Source organism: Heptranchias perlo, chromosome 13 (assembly GCF_035084215.1).
Source record: "Heptranchias perlo isolate sHepPer1 chromosome 13, sHepPer1.hap1, whole genome shotgun sequence".
In the NCBI taxonomy this organism is placed as follows: Eukaryota; Metazoa; Chordata; class Chondrichthyes; order Hexanchiformes; family Hexanchidae; genus Heptranchias; species Heptranchias perlo.
In genome coordinates this window covers 59,445,545-59,467,949 of record NC_090337.1, presented here as the reverse complement: position 1 = coordinate 59,467,949, position 22,405 = coordinate 59,445,545, and the positions used below count along the sequence as shown (strand labels likewise).

Here is a 22,405-nt window from a genome sequence, read left to right as displayed (position 1 = left end):
CTATAATTGTTTGGCCCTTCCCTCGTACCCTTTTTAAACAATGGTACTACGTTTGCAGTCTTCCAGTCCTCCGGTACCTCCCCTGTATCTAGTGAAGATTAGAAAATGATCCTCAGAGCATCCGCTATTTCCTCCCTGGCTTCTTTCAATAGCCTAGGAAACAATCCATCCGGCCCTGGTGACTTATCAACTTTCAAGGATTCCAGTCCCTCTCGTACTTCCTCTCTACCTTATCCAATATTTCACACCTCTCCTCTTTAACTACTACGTCCGGATCATCCCTTTCCTTTGTGAATATGGAGACAAAGTATTCATTTAAAACCCGACCCACATCCTCTGCTTCTACACACAAGTTACCCTTATCATCCCTGATAGGTCCCACCTTTTCCTTAGTTATCCTCTTGTTCTTAATGTACTGATAAAACATCTTTGGGTTTTCTTTAATCTAATTAGCTAATATTTTTTCATGCCCTCTCTTTGCTTTCCATATTTTCTTTTTTACATCCCTGTACTTTCTATACTCCTCTAGGCTTTCTGCAGTATTTAGTTTTCTGTGACAGTCATAAGCTTTCTTTTTCTGCTTTATCTTGCCTCGTATACCTCTAGACAACCAGGGGGCTCTAAATTTGGCAGTGCCACCCTTTTTCTTTGAGGGGACGTGCCTGCATTGTACCCGTAGAATTTCACTTTTTAGTGCCTCCCACTGGCTTGCCACTGATTTCTCCTCAAGTAGTTGTGTCCAGTCCACTTCTGCCAAATCACCTCTTAATTCTGTAAAATTTGCCTTTCCCCCAATTTAAAACGTTAACTCCTGATTTAACTCTGTCCTTTTCCATAATAATGCTAAAACTAACTGAATTGTGGTCACTATCCCCAATATGGTTACCCACTGTCACTTCACCCACTTGCCCATCTTCATTTCCCAGGACTAAATCTAGAATTGCATCCCCTCTTGTTGGGCTTGTCACGTACTGGCTAAAAAAGTTCTCCTGGACACCGATCAAGAATTTTGCGCCCTCTGTGCCCCTCACACTGTTTGAATCGCAGTTGATGTTAGGGTAGTTGAAGTCCCCTACTATTATTGCCCTTTTATTTTTGCACTCAGAAATTTGCCTACATATTTGTTCTTCTATCTCCCTTTTGCTATTCGGGGGTCTATAGTACACTATGGTGTGACTGCCCCTTTTTTATTTCTTAGCTCAACCCATATGGCCTCGATTGATGATCCATTTAGCATATCATCCCTTCTCACAACTGTAATTGATTCGTTAACCAATAATGCTACCCCTCCTCCTTTTTTTTTTATCACCCACTCTATCCTGCCTGAAAACTCTATATCCAGGGATATTGAGCTGCCAAATATCCCCCTCTTTAAGCCAGGTTTCCGTTATAGCAATGATATCATGCTGCCATGTGTCTATCTGTGCCCTTAGCTCATTTGCTTTGTTTGTAATACTCCTTGCATTGAAGTATATCCCCTTTAACCCCGTCAAATTCCTGTGCTGAACACTATTTAACCTTTGCTTTGTTTGCATTTCTGAGTCGCTAACTACGTCACTAACTGCTTTTCTACTTCCCGTTTCCTAGTCTGAATTTGTCCTATCTGTACCTGCCCCTTAGTTCCCATCCCCCTGCCATACTAGTTTAAACCCTCCCCAACAGAACTAGCAAATGCCCCCGCGAGGATATTGGCCCCGGTTCTGCTTGGGTGCAACCCGTCCAGCTTGTACAGGTCCCGCCTTTCCCAGAATCGGTCCCAATGCCTCAGGAATTTAAACCCTTCCCTCCTATACCATCTCTCAAGCCATGCATTCATCTGGTCTATTCTCCTATTTCTGCTCTCGCTGGCACGTGGCACTGGGAATAATCCTGAGATTATTACCTTAGAGGTCCTGCTTTTTAATTTATTTCCTAACTCCCTATATTCTGCTTGCAGGACCTCATCCCTTTTTTTACCTATGTTGTTGGTACCGATATGGACCACGACTACTGGCTGTTCACCCTCCCCCTTCAGAATGTCCTGCAGCCGCTCCGTGACATCCTTGACCCTAGCACCAGGGAGGCAACATACCATCCTGGAGTCATGTTTGCAGCCGCAGAAACGCCTATCAGTTCCCCTTACGATGAAATCCCCTTTCACTGTTGCTCTCCCATTCTTTTTCCTCCCCTCCTGTGCAGCTGAGTCACTCATGGTGCCACAGTCTTGGCTCTTGCTGCATTCCCCTGATAAGCCATCTCCCTCAACACTATCCAAAGCGGAATATCTGTTTGAGAGGGAGATGGCCCCAGGGGACTCCTGCTCTATCTGCCTAGTCCTTTTACTCTGCCTGGCGATCACCCATTTCCTTTCTGCCTGCGTAATCTTTACCTGTGGTGTGACCACCTCACTGAACGTGCTATCCACAATAATCTCAGCATCGCGGATGCTCCACAGTGAATCCACCCACAGCTCCAGCTCTGAAATGTGGTTAGCCAGTAGCTGCAGCTGGAGACACTTCCTGCACACATGGTCGCCAGGGACACCGGTAGCCTCCATGACTTCCCACATAGTGCAGGAGGAGCATATCACAGGTGCAAGCTCTGCTGCCATGAATATATTCAACAACTCAGCATCCACAGCCCTCTGGGGTAGAATCAATCTCAGTTTTGAAATTTTCAATTGACTCCCCCAGGCTCAGCAGCTTGTTGGGGGGGGAGAGAGTTCCAGATTTTCACTGCCCTTTCTGTGAAGAAGTGCTTCTTGACATCACCCCTGAATGGCCTCGCACTAATTTTAAGGTTATGCCTTCTTGTTCTGGTCTCCCCCACCTAGGTGGGGAAGACCAGAACCCCCACCTGAACCTAAAAACCAGGAAGGTCTCTCAATTAGTTTGGCGTTGAAATTGGCTTCAGTATGGGCGGGTTAAGGAGGCAAAAAATAGGCCAAGGATGTGACCCCTGGAGGACAGGAGATTAGTTCAGCTGTAAACCTCCTTATGATCAAATAGTTTGCTAGTACTCACTGTCTAGGCTCAGCCATAAAGAATGGCTACTTAGGTTAGGAACTGGAGGGCTGCTGGTGCTCATCGAACTGTACTCTGGCTTTCTTTGGGCATGGTGGAGAGAAAATAGCAAAAAAAGTCATTGTAAATGGTTTCTTTTCTTGTGGCTCTCAAACCTTACACTCCCAAACTTCTGGGTTCAGATCTGACAGAGCCAGACAGAGCTGCTCAGTAGCTGAAGTGGGAAACCTCTGGATTCCTATGCTGAGGGATAAGGTTTCAATTCTGTTCTTGAGAGCCACCAGAAGAAACTTTCCGCCTCATTAGTCTAGACAGATTGAGCCTTCGGCTTAGTGGTGGGATTCCCGCCTCTGAGTCAGAAGGTGCAGGGTTCGAACCCCGCTCCAGGCAGTCCCGGTGAGTGGGGAATGGAGCTCTGGCACTGTATTCTGGGCTGACATCCAGCAGGGATATTCACATCCAGAGGGTGTGAGTACCCCCTCCTCATCATATGGGTTATGCGAGCACATAAAACCCTCCTAACAATTAAGACTAACCACACTACCAGCTGGTATAAAGATGGTTACAACCACGGAAGGAGCGTTTACGTCATGGCCTGTCAGACTGTTAATCAGCCTGCGACTCCTTTCAATAATTCACACCATTCTTAAGGGAAGAGTGTGCAAATATGAAAACAACAATTCAAAGCATCGTCCCACAGTGTGAAAAGAGAATGTTTAACCCACTGTGCCTTCCAGTCCCAGAGTGTGAAAGGACAGTGTCTGACCCACTGTACCACCCAGTCCCAGAGTGTGAAAGGACAGTGTCTGACCCACTGTACCACCCAGTCCCAGAGTGTGAAAGGACAGTGTCTAACCCACTGTACCACCCAGTCCCAGAGTGTGAGAGGACAGTGTCTGACCCACTGTACCACCCAGTCCCAGAGTGTGAAAGGACAGTGTCTGACCCACTGTACCACCCAGTCCCAGAGTGTGAAAGGACAGTGTCTGACCCACTGTACCACCCAGTCCCAGAGTGTGAGAGGACAGTGTCTGACCCACTGTACCACCCAGTCCCAGAGTGTGAAAGGACAGTGTCTGACCCACTGTACCACCCAGTCCCAGAGTGTGAGAGGACAGTGTCTGACCCACTGTACCACCCAGTCCCAGAGTGTGAAAGGACAGTGTCTGACCCCCTGTACCACCCAGTCCCAGAGTGTGAAAGGACAGTGTCTGACCCACTGTACCACCCAGTCCCAGAGTGTGAGAGGACAGTGTTTGACCCACTGTACCACCCAGTCCCAGAGTGTGAAAGGACAGTGTCTGACCCACTGTACCACCCAGTCCCAGAGTGCGAAAGGACAGTGTCTGACCCACTGTACCACCCAGTCCCAGAGTGTGAGAGGACAGTGTCTGACCCACTGTACCACCCAGTCCCAGAGTGTGAAAGGACAGTGTCTGACCCACTGTACCACCCAGTCCCAGAGTGTGAGAGGACAGTGTCTGACCCACTGTACCACCCAGTCCCAGAGTGCGAAAGGACAGTGTCTGACCCACTGTACCACCCAGTCCCAGAGTGTGAGAGGACAGTGTCTGACCCACTGTACCACCCAGTCCCAGAGTGTGAAAGGACAGTGTCTGACCCACTGTACCACCCAGTCCCAGAGTGTGAGAGGACAGTGTCTGACCCACTGTACCACCCAGTCCCAGAGTGTGAAAGGACAGTGTCTGACCCACTGTACCACCCAGTCCCAGAGTGTGAGAGGACAGTGTCTGACCCACTGTACCACCCAGTCCCAGAGTGTGAGAGGACAGTGTCTGACCCACTGTACCACCCAGTCCCAGAGTGTGAAAGGACAGTGTCTGACCCACTGTACCACCCAGTCCCAGAGTGTGAAAGGACAGTGTCTGACCCACTGTACCACCCAGTCCCAGAGTGTGAAAGGACAATGTCTAGCACTGCGCTTCACAGTATCCTTGTAGATACATTATTTAATTGACTTTTGTTCATTTAATGAAGGCTTTTATCTGATTGATCAATGCATTCATCTTGATTCTTTGCCAGTTATAATGAGTACCTGACCTCTGCTATCAAATCTCACAATTTCAGTAACTAGTTGTTAAAAATACCAAAAGTCAATGAAAACTTTGTTTTGCGAGGATCCCACACTGATTGGGTCTGGAGATGTGTGGGCAGAACAAATCACCTAAAGGTGATGTACCAGAGTTTTACAATGGCACTGCAGACAATCTCTGCACTGATATGAATGACACTCATCCTTTACATGTCAAGGTACAGGGTCATCAAGGGGGCTGGGTACATCAGGTATAGAGTGAAACAGCAATGGAAAAGTTCAGAGAATCAAAGGCCCTGTGTTACAGGAAGAAATAGCCAGAGTGTGAGGCCAAGCAGCCTAGCAACGCAGGCGGTAACCACAACAAAACACTTCTCATGCCAAACAGCGTTTTCTTCTTTGCTTTTTTAAATTGCATCAGAAAGAGGATTAAATCATCACAGTGACACCAAGCATAGCTGTCAGGAGTTGACTGCACTGATAAGAAATGACACAAAGGATCTTCACAGCTCCACTGATGTAATAATTGCACCATATAAAACTATGAGCTTGCCATTTTACTACATTTGTACCAATTTATGCAGGCGCACATGCGTGTAAATGTGTGTATGAGCAGGTGTTGACTTGTGTCTGTACATGCATGGTGAATGTCAACATAGAATTCGCAGCACAGAAACAGGTTATTCGGCCCATCAGCTCTCTGCTGGTGTTTAGGCTCCACACGAGCCTCCTCACACCATACTTCATCTCACCCTCTCAACTTATTCCTTTCTCCCTCATGTGTTTATCTAGCTTCACCTTAAATGCATCTATGCTATTTGCCTTAACTACTCCTTGTGGTAGCGAGTTCCACATTCTAACCACTCTCTGGGTAAAGACGCTTCTCCTGAATTCCTTATTGGATTTATTAGTGACTATCGTATAGTTTTGGACTCCCCACAAATGGAAATATCTTCTCTATATCTACCCCATCAAACCCCTTCATAATTTTAAGGGCCTCCATCAGGTCACCTCTCAGCCTTCTTTTGTCTCGAGAAAAGAACCCTAGCCTATTCAATCTTTCCTGATAGTTATAATCTCCTAGTTCTGGTTTCATTCTTGTAAATCTTTTTTTGCACCTTCTCTAGTGCTTCTACACCCTTTTTGTAATTTGGAGACCAGAACTGTACACAGTAATCTAAGTGTGGTCTAACCAAGATTCTATACAAGTTTAACATAACTTCTCTGCTTTTCAATTATATTCCTCTAGAAATGAACCCCTTGTTAACCTACGTTGCTACTTTTAAATGATTTGTGAATCTGTACCCCTAGATCCCTTTGCACCCTTACCCCATTTAGACTCTTATTTTCCAAAGTGTATGTGGCCTCCTTATTCCTCTTAGCAAAAAGCACCACCTCGCACTTATCTATATTGAAATTCATAGAATCAGAGAAAGGTTACAGCACAGAAGGCGGCCATTCGGCCCATCAAGTCCACCTGGCTGTATGCAAGAGCAATCCAGCTAGTCCCACTACCCCGCCCTATCCCCGTAGCCCTGCAAATTTTTTCCGTTCAAGTACTTATCCAGTTCCCTTTTGAAGGCCATGATTGAATCTGCCTCCACCACCCTTTCAGGCAGTGCATTCCAGATCTTAACCACTTGCTGTATAAAAAAAGTTTTTACTCATGTCGCCTTTGGTTCTTTTGCCAATCACCTGAAATCTATGTTCTCTGGTTCTTGATCCTTCTGCCAGCGGAAACAGTTTCTCTCTATCTACGCTGTCTAGGCTCTTCATGATTTTGCCATTTGCCATTTACATGCCCGTTCTACAAGTTTGTTAATGTCGTCTTGGATTTTGTCACAGTCTTCCTCAGTATTAACTATAGCCCCCAATTTCGTGTCGTCTGCAAATTTTGATATTGTACTTCGGATTCCCAAGTCCAAATTGTTTATGTAAATGGTGCACAACAATGATCCCAGCACCAATCCCTGTGGAACACCACTTCCCACCTTCCACCAGTCTGAGTAAATACCTTTAACCCCTACTCTGTTGTGTGTGTGCGTGTGTGTGTGTGTGTGTACGCATGCATGGTGCATGTGTATGTGTGTGTTTGTACATGTGTGAATGTGATGCATGCATGTATATACATTTGTGTATGTATATATGTTTGCATATATACATTTGCATTTTTCTGTGAGTGTACATACAGGCAAGTGTGCAGAATACTAGTAAGGTTGAAATAATAGGAGTGAAGATAAGGTAAATCAGGATGCAGTGATTAGGTTTTAAAAAGCATGTAGATTGTAAGACTAATGGAAGTGAGGAGTTGCATATTTCTGTGGTTCAGGGAAGGAATGAGTTAGAGTAGGAGAGTGCATTGAGGCTCATGTTCAACAGTAAGGATACGGGGTGGAGGAAGGGGATAGGGGATGTGGGGTTTTGGTGGATCAAGAGAGGAAAGGTCAGAGGAGCACTAACCATTGTAACATCAATAAAATAGAGAGAGACAAGGAAGGTTGAGAGTGAAAGAGAGATGGTGAAGGTTGGAGGTGAGAGTGCGATCACTATTAGATGTTTTCTATATATATATATATTTTAGTATACATCAGTGCACCTGTACGTGTTTATATATTGGGGTGTGCGTGTGTTTTACATCTGGTGAAGTGTGATAGTGCTTGGGAATGGAACAATGGTTCCTTATTGCAATTTGCACAATTCCTTAAAATCTTAAGTGTGATATCAACATATTTAAGTTATTATTACATTCTGAACACATTTTCACACTTAAGCTGTGGAGGAAAATAAACAGTTGGACTTAACATTGCATCTCTGCCATGGAGTAGGGGTGCAAAGGGATTTAGGGTGCAGATTCATTAAAAGTAGCCGCACAGGTTAAGAAGGGGTTCATTTCCCTTTCCATTTCAGTACGCCATGTGTGGTTGTATGTTGAAGAATTGACATTGATAAACATCACGGGCCTAGAAATTGGCTCGCGCCTGAATCCGGGCACGAACCCAACGGCAAATGGGAACTGCCATGCCGAAACTGAAGAGCAAGAGGATCACGCAGAATTGGTCCTGTTGCGTCATCAGGACTGACTGGCATGCAGTTGTGTCCCAAGAGGCAGTGTGCTGGTCACAAAGAAGATGAAGATTGGCCGGCAGGTATGCCGGCACTGAAGCAATGGTGAGTTTAGGAGAAAGGTGAGGAGATCGGAGAAGAGGTGATCGGGGAGGGGAGGAGATCGGAGGAGAGGTGATCGGGGAGGGTAGAAGGTCAGGAGAAGAGGAGAGGAGAGGTGATCGGGGAGGGGAGGAGATCGGAGGAGAGGTGATCGGGGAGGGGAGGAGATCGGAGGAGAGGTGATCGGGGAGGGGAGGAGATCGGAGGAGAGGTGATCGGGGAGGGTAGAAGGTCAGGAGAAGAGGAGAGGAGAGGTGATCGGGGAGGGGAGGAGATCGGAGGAGAGGTGATCGGGGAGGGGAGGAGATCGGAGGAGAGGTGATCGGGGAGGGGAGGAGATCGGAGGAGAGGTGATCGGGGAGAGGAGGAGATCGGAGGAGAGGTGATCGGGGAGAGGAGGAGATCGGAGGAGAAGAGATCGGGGAGTGGAGGAGATCGGAGGAGAGGTGATCGGGGAGGGAAGGTGATCGGAGGAGAGGTGATCGGAGGAGAGGTGATCGGAGGAGAGGTGATCGGGGAGAGGAGGAGATCGGAGGAGAGGTGATCGGGGAGGGGAGGAGATCGGAGGAGAGGTGATCGGGGAGAGGAGGAGATCGGAGGAGAGGTGATCGGAGGAGAGGTGATCGGAGGAGAGGTGATCGGGGAGGGGAGGAGTTCGGAGGAGAGGTGATCGGGGAGGGGAGGAGATCGGGGAGGGGAGGAGATCGGAGGAGAGGTGATCGGGGAGGGGAGGAGATCAGAGGAGAGGTGATCGGGGAGGGGAGGAGATCGGGGAGGGGAGGAGATCGGAGGAGAGGTGATCGGGGAGGGGAGGAGATCGGAGGAGAGGTGATCGGGGAGGGTAGAAGGTCAGGATGGGAGGAGATCGGGAGGGGAGGGGTGGAGATCGGGAGTGAGGTGTCGGAGCACTCTCGCTCCTTCTGGCTCCACATTCAGGTAAGAAAAGTTTTTTTTACTTACCTTTTTGTTGGCAGTCTCTAACGGTCCCTTTAAGGATGGCTGGTTTGGCTGCTGTTTGCCTGAGGGAACTGACTGCAGCACGCAGCATGCTGTACTCAGACATCAACCAATTTTGGAATAGGGCCTGAAGTAGGATTTCAACCGTGTGCCGTGGATGACTACAGGGAGCTCTATCCTGTAGCGGAATGAGCGCGGGAACATTGCACGCCATATTGGTCCCTTCAATGCCCGTTTTTCGCCTGATCCAATTTCTAGGCCATGGAACGGGACTGAATTCTTTCCACTTACCTTATGTGAGCTGTACGGGCACCAGAACTGAAAGTTCGATGCACACTCGCCATACAGTACCAAATGGGAGTCAATCGTTCCCTTTAACACTCTAAGATCTGTACAGGCACAAGAGCCGACACTGAGATGCATGTGAGCTGCATATACCAGACAGGAGTAAATTGTTCCCTTTAACTGTGTGTAATATATGTAACACATGCAAGAACTGTAGTTACAATCTGACATTGACTGTAGGTTTTGTTTAATTTACAGACTCCTCCCTGCCTGTTGGTCTGATTCGTGCAAGTCATGCAGGATAGATTTAACTACATGAGGTGCATTACAAGATGAGTCTCTTACCTGCAGATGGAGGGCGCCACTGACAAACATGGTGAATATGTGACTGTTGCTATCCAAGCCATAAACTGTTTCCAGGGAGCTGTAGGAGAGGCAGAGAGATTGTTCGATATTATTTGTAGTGATTTTGAAAAAGTATTTTGATCCTATTAGATCGCCCTGATCCTCAACCTGTCCGGACTTCCTCCAATTTTCCCTAGGATAAACTTGCTCTCCCACTGTGACTAAGATAAGGCAGTGAGCAAGGTTGGGTGAATGGCATAATATGTCCCACTGCTCCATGGCGCTCCAAGCTCTGTTCAGCCATCTAAACATTAATTAGATTAGGTAAAATGCCCCTTGGCGAGTGGGGGGGGGGGATTTTTTATCACTAACATCTTGCTCTATCAGACAAATTTCAGCACATGAGGCCATTTGCCCATTGGACCTGTGTCGATGCTAACTCTTTAACTGGAGCTATCTACTCTTACCCCATTTCCATGCCCTTTCCCCATATCCATTTATATTCTTCCTTTTCATTCTTTTCCATTCTATCTTCATGAATCTTGCAGTAAATCTTTCACACGTTCTATTTTCTCGTCTCCTGAACTCTACACCTCCTTGCTTTCTATGTGCAATTGGAGGACATTGTGCACACTAGGAAATATACTTACCCAGTGTGTGCTGTACCTGTATAGGAGCCAATATTGAGATGTACATGAGCTGTACAATAAGACACAGGAGCCATTTACCATGTTTGTACAGTATACATAATATTTTATGGTAGCAATATAGTAATGTATGATTGTCATACAGTAATATTCTATAGCATTTTGTATGGTTTGCACTATAGCACCATTGTAATATAATGTAGTGATATTGTTTGGTAATATAGTTACTAATATAGTATGGTTACAATATAATGTTTTATGGTAGTAATATATAATTGTAATATGACAATATTGTATGGTTATAATGTAGTACCATTGTATTGTATTATATTGTACAGCTTTAATATACTACCATGCTATGATTGTAATATTGAATGGGAGTAGTATAGCAACATTGTATATTTGCAATATAGTAACACTGGATGATTGTAATATAGTAACATTGTATGCCTTTAATATAATGTTGTACGGTTGTAATATAGTACTATTGTAAAGTTGTAATGGAGTAACATTGTTTGGTTGTGGTGTGAAATTCCCTCGTTAAACCTCTGCCTTTCCACCTCTCTCTCCTTTAAGATGCTCCTTAAAACCTACCTCTTTGTCCAAGCATTTGGTCACTTGTCCTGATATCTGCTTATGTGGCTCGGTGTCAATTTTTGTCTGATTGCGCTCCTGTGAAGCGCCTTGGGACGTTTTACTATATTAAAAGACGGTATATAAATGCAAGTTTTTGTTGTTGTTGTAGTAGTTATGGTCCTGGGCTCGCAGCCCAGATGATGTAAATTCAAATCCCAGCACGGTGAGCTGTGACAGTATCTGACAGCGAGACACATATAAACTGTACAATACCAGATGGGAGTGAATTGTCACCCATAACCTGGATATCAGGGGGTGTGTGGTATATACAAAAAAATATGTTTAACTTAGCACAAGACAAGTCTGTTTCACGGCTCATTCTTTTCCTTCTAGTTACAGCTTGTCCAGGGATAAGAGCAGCGAAAGACTGCAGGGCCAGCCACTGCCAGTGAAAGAGGCTCTGTTTTTACGCTCAGACAGGACTGAGCTTTGTTTGAATTTTTGTTGCAGACAGTGAAAGGGATGAGAGGAAGATGCAGAGATTAGAATCTGTCCACAGTAACTGCAGATCCTGTAAATAGATCTCATTCAGATCATTTAAGCACAAACACAGGGAATGTGGGCTGCTCTTCCTGCCCAGGTTCAGGGACGCTGCCTTAGGACAGGAAAAAAAAACCTTTCCAGTTTTGTAAATATTATGCACAGTCAGGTAAGGGAAGCCGGCGCTGGGGAATGAAACTCCATTTCAGGTGCCCACTGTAAGCATCAAGCACTCCTGTGTCAGGTATAATACAGGTTAGAGGCAGAGCAAATCTTCATCTACACTACCCCCTCAAGCACTCCTATGTCAGGTACAACATAGGCTGGATTCAGAATAAAGTCACTCTACATTACCACATGAAGCTCTCCCAAGTAAGGTACAACACAGGTTAGATGCAGAGTAAAGCTCCCTCCACACTATCCCATCATCCCAGCTCAGCTACATCTGGGTTAGATGCTAAGTAAGGGTGTCTCTGCATCTAACTCATGGTGTACCTAACCTGGGAGTGTTTGATGGGATAATGTAAAGTAAAACTCTCACTACAGTATCAACCTGGTTGAATTTTTGGAGGAGGTCACTAATGTGGTAGATAAGGGAGTGTCTATGGATGTTATTTATATGAACTTCCAGAAGGCGTTCGATTAGGGTTCACACAAGAGACTGTTAGCGCATGGAATTGGAGGTGACCTTTTGATATGGGTGGGGAATTAGTTAGGAGGTAGGAGACAGAGAATAGGGATAATGGATATGTACTGTAATAAATTGGATAGCCAGGTAGTGAAGGCTAGAATACTAGAGCCTGGTCTTCAGTTGCTTCCCAGCCTTTATTCACAGAGATCAACATTACACACTCCCCACCCTAGATAAGCCCTTATATAAATGGATACAAGAGTCCCTGGTTGATATGTGCCTCCTCAATACTATTAACTAATTGATATACATTGAATGGATATAATTAACAGATTTCCTGCCCTTTAAATAAAAAACTTTATATATACAACACAAACAAAAATTTCAAAAATCAAAAACTCCCATACTCTGTACAACTTACACTATTCACAGCATGACATTGTGAGGTGACCCTTCTCCAGGACCCCGAATAATTTTTCCGTACATGTGCCTCTTTTAGTAAAACAATCCGACAGTTGGTGGCATGAATCCACCCACTTAATTTTAGAGATTTCCTTTCTCCCCAGCATTTGTTTCAAGCCAGCAAGGTCAATCCATAATCTTTGCTCACTCACATTTTTCGTAGAGTGTACATTATCCCACAATGAATGATTGTCTACATAACATTCAGTGGGTATACTATCTTCAGTACTCCCATTGTACAGCATGTCACTCAAAATAATTGCCAAATAGAATCCCATATCCACTGAGTCAACAAGAGCCAGTGTTTCAGCAGCCAGAGTGCTTTTAATAACCCTTTTTATTTTCTTAGCTTCTCAAGCTGAAGGACAACATTTCCCATTCTCACCTATAAGAAACACTATGAAACCAGCTGAACTGGAATACCCATCAGGAAGATTAACATGTGAAGCATTGTTAAAGATAATTAGCTTCATTTTCTTTGGGCTATCTAAGGATGGGAACTTAAGTACACATTTATCTATATTTAATTTTTGTTAAGCTTTATTTGCCCTTAAAACACTCTCTACTGTGGGGTGTTTCATTGATGTACTTAACTCCAACACATCAAAACTAGCATCTGGTCTAGTCTGAGTGCACAATCAATTCAACCGACCAATCAAGTTTCATAATTGCTCTGTCTCTTTAGGTATAACATCACCTTTCTGTGATGACCGAGTCTGATTAACCAGGATGGGAGTAACACTCTCTAAATAGGACTGTTGATTTAAAGTTAAACCAGACCCACTCTGCTTAATATCTAAATCAATATATTTAAAAGCCCCACAGGCCTGACTCCCAATTTTAAATTCTATTCTAATCTTACTAATGATGAATTTCTCAAATTCTGCAGTATCACCCCATAAGAAATCATCAACATGCATCATGAAGATGCCTGGAAGTTCTCAATCATGATACCAATAAAACATTGCATGATCTGCTTTTAGTTCAACACAACCGATTTTCAGCAAAACAGATCTCACCGAAAAATACCATATCCCGGAAGCATCATTCAGGCCATAGAGGTCATTTGTTTAGTTTCCATAGTTTTTCCTCCGCATCCGCTGCTTCTTCCGGTGGTTTCAGAAACACTTCCCTCTGAAAAGTATCGCCCTGCAGAAATGCAGCTTTTATGTCAATTGACCTACACCCCCATGAATATGTTGCCAAAAAAGCCAAAAAGATTTTTAAGATTACCTTTCCAGCAGTGGGAGAATCCACTCGAACATCTGTATCACCCAATTTCTCTTCAAAACTCCTAGCTACCAATCTCGCTTTAGCCTTATAAGTCCCATCTGCAAGGACTTTTTCAGTACAAACCCATCTATGTGACAAAGCTGGTTGACCCTTACCTGTTACCTCAGAATAAACTCCAAATTCTTTCCAACTATCTAACTCCCTTTGTTTTGCCTCTCTTACTTGTTTATCCTCAAGTTTTTTGGCAGCCACCAAAACTTCCCGATCATGAGGACTTCTGCTCCTAGTTCTGTTCTGTGTTCTTTGTTTCATTGTCTGGTCTAGTCAAGCTACGTCTTCTACTTCCACTTCTATGTCTGTAGGGTCTACTACTGAGAGATCTCCCACTTTCATCTCTAGTTCGCCATTATTTCCTGACATGAGATTCACTTCCAGACTCCCTATCACTACTTGTACTCTGCTTTCGTAATCTCCACTCTTTTACCCCATTCTGCTCATCCATGGACCTCACTCCATGGCCATCATCCCGAACATTCAACCAATATTTAAACCTACCAGTAGCTTTGCCTGCACATCCCAAAATTGTTACATCCCTCCATCCATTAGTCCCCTCTGGAACATATGTCACCTGGAAGATTTACCCAAAAGCAAAGTTATCTCACTAGAGACTACATCCGTACTTTAAAATGGTTTACTCCAGCTATCTTACATGGAATTACCACTCTCGAGTGAACTCAAGGTTTTGTCATCTCAAAACCTAAAACATGTAGAACTTTGATATTCCTTAACCTTGCGTTGATCCTCACTACTTAGTGAATCAAGATGATATTTTAACCAATCTACCCTGCATACAGTTGAAGTACATGCTCTAACACCACACAATTAAAGGAATCCGCTACTAATACATTCATCACGGGATTAAAACTCCTTGTGACCGGTATAATCTGTTCATATTCATCATTATCTTCATCCTCTTCCTCAGAACTACTTCATGCATCATTTCAAAGACCCTGCGTCTTCGATCTGGGCAATTCGCCTTATAATGATACTTAGAGTCACATCTAAAGCATCTACTGATTTTTCCTTGGGCATTCCTGGGATTCATTTGCCCGTTATTACTGTCCCAATTTTATCTTCTGTTGATATAGCTGGATTTGGTGTACCTGCTTTCACCACCAATCTGGCTGTCTTTAATCCTTCTGTCATATTGACATCTGCGTCCGGTCTCTTGAAAATTTTGAAACCTGGTCTGGTGCCTGCGTTTAGTATCTGGAACATTGCGAAACTTGGTAACCATCGGATCTTCTATTCTTTGTGCCACACGGAAGGCCTCATTTGTTCCATGAAGGCTGCAGAGAATGACTGCTCCCCCAGGAATTTCTTTAAGGCAGCAGACATTTGATCCAACAGAGACTCTTTTTCCAAGAACTGAACGCCAGTTAGGACCAGTTGCCTGTTCATATGAGACACCTTAGCACTATCTAGTAATTTAAATGCTAGTACTGATCCAGGGATTCCCAAATTGAACTTTGTCAACCTTTTGTACAACTTGTTAAAGTTCATGATATACACTTCCATTGAATGACCGTACATTTTCCAAAATTTATCAAAAGCTGACTTGGCCTCATAGGCAATTAACAGGTCAACTTTCTTGCAGATTTGATCCAGAAATTCTATTAGAAAGATAAAACCTTCATCATTATCCAAAAGACCTGCATCCATCTCAGAAAATACCTTACTTCTGATTTTACTTCGTTCAGGAAGCAACAATGCTAAGGCCATGCCTTGTTTTCTCTTTGGCAGAGTAATAACCCCTGTCTACATATCAACCTCATTCTTCCACTGGTCATAGGGTTCAAACTCCGAGAATATCGGAGGGAAATTGTACCTCGACTATTTAAATTTGCTTTCTGCCATTTTCCAAAATGGTCACTAGGCTTTCAAGTTTTTTTTTACGTCCAAAAAAAATCGTAGTTTCCAACCTTCACTTTTAGGCAACCATCCTCTGCTACCTTGTAATAAATTGGCTAGCCAGGTGATGAATAGAATACCAGATCCTGGTCTTCAGTTGCTTCCAAGCCTTTATTCACAGAGCTCAGCATTACCCATGTACTGAACGGGTGCGGTAGCATTGTGGTTATGTTACTGGACTAGTAATCCAGAGGCATGGACTAATAATTCAGAGTCAGGAGTTCAAATCCTGCCACAGCAACTGGTGAATTTAAATTCAGTTAATTAAATAAAATCTGGAATGAAAAGCTAGTATCAGTAATGGTGGCCATGTAACTACCAGATTGTTGTAAAGATCCATCTGGTTCACCAATGTCCTTTAGAGAAGGAAACCTGCCATCCAGGCCTGGCCGATATGTGACTTTTTTTTTTATTCGTTCACGGGATGTGGGCGTCGCTGGCAAGGCCAGCATTTATTGCCCATCCCAAATTGCCCTCGAGAAGGTGGTGGTGAGCCGCCTTCTTGAACCGCTGCAGTCCGTGTGGTGACGGTTCTCCCACAGTGCTGTTCGGAAGGGAGTTCCAGGATTTTGACCCAGCGACAATGAAGGAACGGCGATATATTTCCAAGTCGGGATGGTGTGTGACTTGGAGGGGAACGTGCAGGTGGTGTTGTTCCCATGTGCCTGCTGCTCTTGTCCTTCTAGGTGGTAGAGGTCGCGGGTTTGGGAGGTGCTGTCGAAGAAGCCTTGGCGAGTTACTGCAGTGCATCCTGTGGATGCTACACACTGCAGCCACAGTGTGCCGGTGGTGAAGGGAGTGAATGTTTAGGGCGGTGGATGGGGTGCCAATCAAGCGGGCTGCGACTCCAGACGCATAGCAATGTGGTTGATTCTTAACTGCCCTCTGAAATGGCCTAGCAAGCTTCTCAGTTGTACAATCCCACTACGGAAAGTCATGATAAGAATAAAACTGGACGGACCACTAGGCAACGGACGCGACAAAGGCAAACCAAGCCCAGTCGACCCTGCAAAGTCCTCCTCACTAACATCTGGGGACTTGTGCCAAAATTAGGAGAGCTGTCTTACAAACTAGTCAAGCAACAGCCTGACATAGCCATACTCACAGAATGATACCTTTCAGCCAGCATCCCAGACTGCTTCGTCACCATCCCTGTGTATGCCCTGTCCCACCAGCAGGACAGACCAACCAGAGGTGGTGGCACAGTGGTATACAGTCAGGAGGGAGTGGCCCTGGGAGTCCTCAACATTGACTCTGGACCCCATCTCTTGGCATCAGGTCAAACATGGGCAAGGAAACCTCCTGCTGATTACCACCTACCGCCCTCCCTCAGCTGATGAATCAGTCCTCCTCCATGTTGAGCACCACTTGGAGGAAGCACTGAGGGTAGCAAGGGCACAGAATGTACTCTGGGTGGGGGACTTCAATGTCCATCACCAAGAGTGGCTCGGAAGCACCACTACTGACCGAGCTGGCCGAGTCCTGAAGGGCATAGCTGCTAGACTGGGCCTGCGGCAGTGGTGAGAGAACCAACACGAGGGAAAAACTTACTTGACCTCGTCCTCACCAATCTACCTGTTGCAGATGCATCTGTCCATGACAGTATTGGTAGGAGTGACCACCGCACAGTCCTCGTGGAGACGAAGTCCCGTCTTCACACTGAGGACACCATCCAACGTGTTGTGTGGCACTACCACCGTGCTAAATGGGATAGATTCAGAACAGATCTAGCAGCTCAAAACTGGGCATCCATGAGGCGCTGTGGGCCATCACCAGCAGCAGAATTGTATTCCAGCACAATCTGTAACCTCATGGCCCGGTATATTCCTCACTCTACCATTACCAACAAGCCAGGGGATCAACCCTGGTTCAATGAGGAGTGTAGAAGAGCATGCCAGGAGCAGCACCAGGCGTACCTAAAAATGAGGTGCCAACCTGGTGAAGCTACAACTGACTACATGCATGCTAAACAGCAGAAGCAACATGCTATAGACAGAGCTAAGTGATCCCACAACCAACGGATCAGATTAAAGATCTGCAGTCCTGCCACATCCAGTTGTGAATGGTGGTGGACAATTAAACAACTAACGGGAGGAGGAGGATCTGTAAACATCCCATCCTTAATAATAGCCGAGTCCAGCACGTGAGTGCAAAAGACAAGGCTGAAGCGTTTGCAACCATCTTCAGCCAGAAGTGCCGAGTGGATGATTCATCTCGGCCTCCTCCCGATATCCCCACCATCATAGAAGCCAGTCTTCAGCCAATTCGATTCACTCCACGTGGTATCAAGAAACGGCTGAGTGCACTGGATACAACAAAGGCTACGGGCCCTGACAACATCCCAGCTGTAGTGCTGAAGACTTGTGCTCCAGAACTAGCCACGCCTCTAGCCAAATTGTTCCAGTACAGCTACAACACTGGCATCTAACCAACAATGTGGTAAATTGCCCAGGTATGTCCTGTCCACAAATCCAATCTGGCCAATTACCGCCCCATCAGTCTACTCTCAATCATCAGCAAAGTGATCGAAGGTGTCGTCGACAGTGCTATCAAGCAGCACTTATTCAACAATAACCTGCTCACCGATGTTCAGTTTGGGTTCCACCAGGACCACTCGGCTCCAGACCTCATTACAGCCTTGGTCCAAACATGGACAAAAGAGCTGAATTCCAGAGGTGAGGTGAGAGTGACTACCCTTGACATCGAGGCAGCATTTGACCGAGTGTGGCACCAAGGAGCCCTAGTAAAATTGAAGTCAACGGGAATCAGGGGGAAAACTCTCCAGTGGCTGGAGTCATACCTAGCACAAAGGAAGATGGTACTGGTTGTTGGAGGCCATTCATCTCAGTCCCAGGACATTGCTGCAGGAGTTCCTCGGGACAGTGTCCTAGGCCCAACCATCTTCAGCTGCTTCATCGATGACCTTCTCTCCATCATAAGGTCAGAAATGGGGATGTTCGCTGATGATTGCACAGTGTTCAGTTCCATTCGCAACCCCTCAGATAATGAGGCAGTCCGTGCCTGCATGCAGCAAGACCTGGACAACATCCATGCTTGGGCTCATAAGTGACAAGTAACATTCGCGCCAGACAATGACCATCTCCAACAAGAGAGAGTCTAACCATCTCCCCTTGGCATTCAACGGCATTACCATCGCCGAATCCCCCACCGTCAACATTTTGGGGGTCACCATTGACTAGAAACTTAACTGGACCAGCCATATAAATACTGTGGCTACAAAAGCAGGTCAGACGCTGGGTATTCTGTGGCAAGTAACTCACCTCCTGACTCCCCAAAGCCTTTCCTCCATCGATAAGGCACAAGTCAGGAGTGTGATGGAATACTCTCCACTTGCCTGGATGAGTGCAGCTCCAACAACACTCAAAAAGCTCGACACCATCCAGGACAAAGCAGCCCGCTTGATTGGCACCCCATCCATCACCCTAAACATTCACTCCCTCCACTACCGGTGCACCATGGCTGCAGTGTGTACCATCCACAGGATGCACTGCAGCAACTCACCAAGGCTTCTTCGACAGCACTCCCAATCCTGTGCCTCTACCATCTAGACGGACAAGGGCAGTAGCGCAAGGGAACACCACCACCTGCACATTCCCATCCAAGTCGCACATCATCCTGACTTGGAAATATATCGCCGTTCCTTCATCGTCGCTGGGTCAAAATCCTGGAACTCCCTACCTAACAGCACTGTGGGAGAACCTTCACCCCCTGACTGCAGCGGTTCAAGAAGGCGGCTCACCACCATCTTCTCGAGGGCAATTAGGGATGGGCAATAAATGCTGGCCTTGCCAGCGATGCCCACATCCCATGAATGAATAAAAAAAAGGATGAGCTCTCAGATCAATAGATTCAAGAGAGTTCCCAATTGATACACACCACCTGAATACAATTAACACTAATTGATATAAATCATATGGATACTATTAACATGTACTCCAATTGGCAGGATGTGACTCGTGGTGCCCCCTAGGAATCTGTACTGGGGCCTCAACTTTTCATGATGTTTATCGATGACTTGGATGAAGGAATAGAGAGTCCTTTATCCAAATTTGCTGACGACACTAAGTTAAGTAATGCAGATGGGAGCAGAAAGTTGTAAAGGGACATTGATAAATTAAGTGAGTGGGCAAAACTATGACAAATGGAGTTTAACGTGGGGGAGTGTGAGGTCATCAACTTTGGACCTAAGAAAGATAGATCAGAGTATTTTCTAAATCGTGAAAAGTTAGGAACTGTGGAGGAGCAGAGAGATTTAGGGATCCATGTACAGAAATCACTAAAACTAGTGCCAAAATAATTAAAATGGTTAATGGAATATTAGCCTTCATCACAACAGGACTGGAATACAAAGGGGTGGAAGTTATGCTAAAGTTATATAAAGCTCTGGTTAGACTGCATCTGGAGTACTATGTTCAGTTCTCAGCACCACACGTCAGGAAGGATATATTGGTCTTGGAGGGGGTGCAACGCAGATTCACCAGAATGATACCGGGGCTAAAAGGGTTAAATTATGAGGACAGGTTGCAGAGACTAGGCTTGTATTCCCTTGCATATAGAAAATTAAGGGGTGATCTAATTGAGGTGTTTAAGATGATGAAAGGATTTGATAGGGCAGATAGAGAGAGGCTATTTCCTCTGGTGAGGGGAGTCCAGAACCAGGGCGCATACAATTAAAGCTAGACAGTTCAGGGGTGATGTCAGGAAGCACTTCTTCACACAAAGGGTAGTGGAAATCTGGAAAACTCTTCCCCCTAAGAGCTGTTCAGGCTAGATCAACTGAAAATTTCAAAACTGAGATTGATTGATTTTTTGTTAGACAAGGGTATTAAGGAATATGGAACCAAGCCGGGTAAATGGAGTTGAGGTACAGATCAGCCATGATTTAATTGAATGATGGAACAGGCTCGAGGGGCTGAATGGCCTACTCCTCTTCCTATAGTACCATTGTACAGGTATAATATTGCACTGTTGTAATATATTAATATTATATTATTATAATGCAGTACGTGTATGGTTGTAATGTTGTACCATTTTAGCGTTGTAATGGAAGATAAATTGTATGGTTGTAATAGTGTACCATTGTACAGTTGTACGATTGTACCCATTATATGGCCGTACTATAGTAATATTAAAGGTAGGCTTGTAACATCACTGTTTGCTGCAGTAACTACTTGGCCCTAATAGATCATTGGGAAAAAAAAATTCAAATGTTTTTTGGCCACCGTGAGACTTCCACGTTCCTCTCTCCCTTAATTCCCATCGCTGGCATTTTATCCACTCTGTCCAGCCTCTGCTCTTTCCTGGGCCTCTTCTTTACTCAAGACCTGGCCTCAGCTTCTACACCTCTCCTTCTCAGATTTGCCTCAAGTGCTCTTGATCTTCTTCCTCCTCGAGTATTCCAACTCTGGCTGCCCTGTCTTCCTCCGGTGAGGGCCACCCCTATTACTGCAGCTCCCTCATAGCCCCAGGTCCCATTCTCCCCAGCTCGTTCCCTAGCCCTGTGCTGAATCAAGCCCAGCCTCTCTGAAAGTATAGACTCTCTTGCTTGCATCTCATTGCACCAGTGCATCTTACAGCCCACTGTAGAAGAAATCCTTGCTACCTCTCCAAAGAGCTCTGCTCCCTCTCAGTCCCAGAGCCCTGAGGAGAAATATGAGGACCTAGAGCTGGGGAGTAATGGGAAATGGTTCACTCCTAAAACTACTGTAAGAGAGGGAGCAGAGCTGGAGTGATAAGGATGGGCCTCGTTGGAAGGAGGGCAGGGCAGCTGGAGCTGCGGCACTAGGGTTTGGTCTTAGTGTGAGGGAGTGAGCAAGTTGAGCAGAATTAGAGCACTTGGGGAAAGAGGGAGAGGAGGATTGGGGGGGGGGGGGAACAGGAACTATCATTCTGCCTGAAAATTTTTTTTTCCACAATCTGGTCCATGCTAACCAGGTAACACCTCAAATCAGTACAATATTGTATATAATACAATAGTCTCGCAGATACTTTTACTCTTATAGATAGATACACAGGAGAGCTCTACCCTCAGGTACAGTCAGACTTCATTAATAATAAGTTATGAGATTGCTGTTCTGAACAGACAGTTGGTCCAGTCTTATCTGCGAATTGGAGGAGACGAATTTGAAGTATCTGGTGAGCTGTTGGCTGGAACCAATGTTAGTGTCAACTGCAGATGTTCAACTGTTGGTTGACATTCCAATTGGACAGCCTGTCAATACAATAAAAGCAACGATTGGTGCAGTGCTGATGTTCTGCCACCAGATTCCACGAGCACATTTAGTATATACTAATTTACAGAATGTATGCCAGGGATATCTAGGAGACAGCAGCATGACTGCTTCAACATGTTCCACAAAAAGACACCTTGGGGGTGAAATTGGTCTTTGATGTTCGCACAAAACGGGAGATAGCGAATCGGCAGCTCGTTTTACACCTAGTCGGGAATCGGACGGGTGTAAATCGAGCGGGTGTAAATCGGGATGGGTGTAGATCGGACGGGTGTAAATTGGGCGGG

The 22,405-nt window shown here is 45.4% G+C and overlaps 1 protein-coding gene across 2 annotated transcripts in view; it reads right to left on the bottom strand.

Moving 5' to 3' along the window:
- Nucleotides 1-22,405, bottom strand: part of LOC137331634 (adipolin-like) — a 184,470-nt gene that overhangs the window by 12,446 nt on the left and 149,619 nt on the right. For both annotated transcript variants that reach the window (XM_067995562.1, XM_067995563.1), the window contains exon 7: nucleotides 9,808-9,886. In XM_067995562.1, the coding sequence (XP_067851663.1) occupies nucleotides 9,808-9,886 (79 nt within the window). The remainder of the gene's footprint in view (nucleotides 1-9,807; nucleotides 9,887-22,405) is intronic.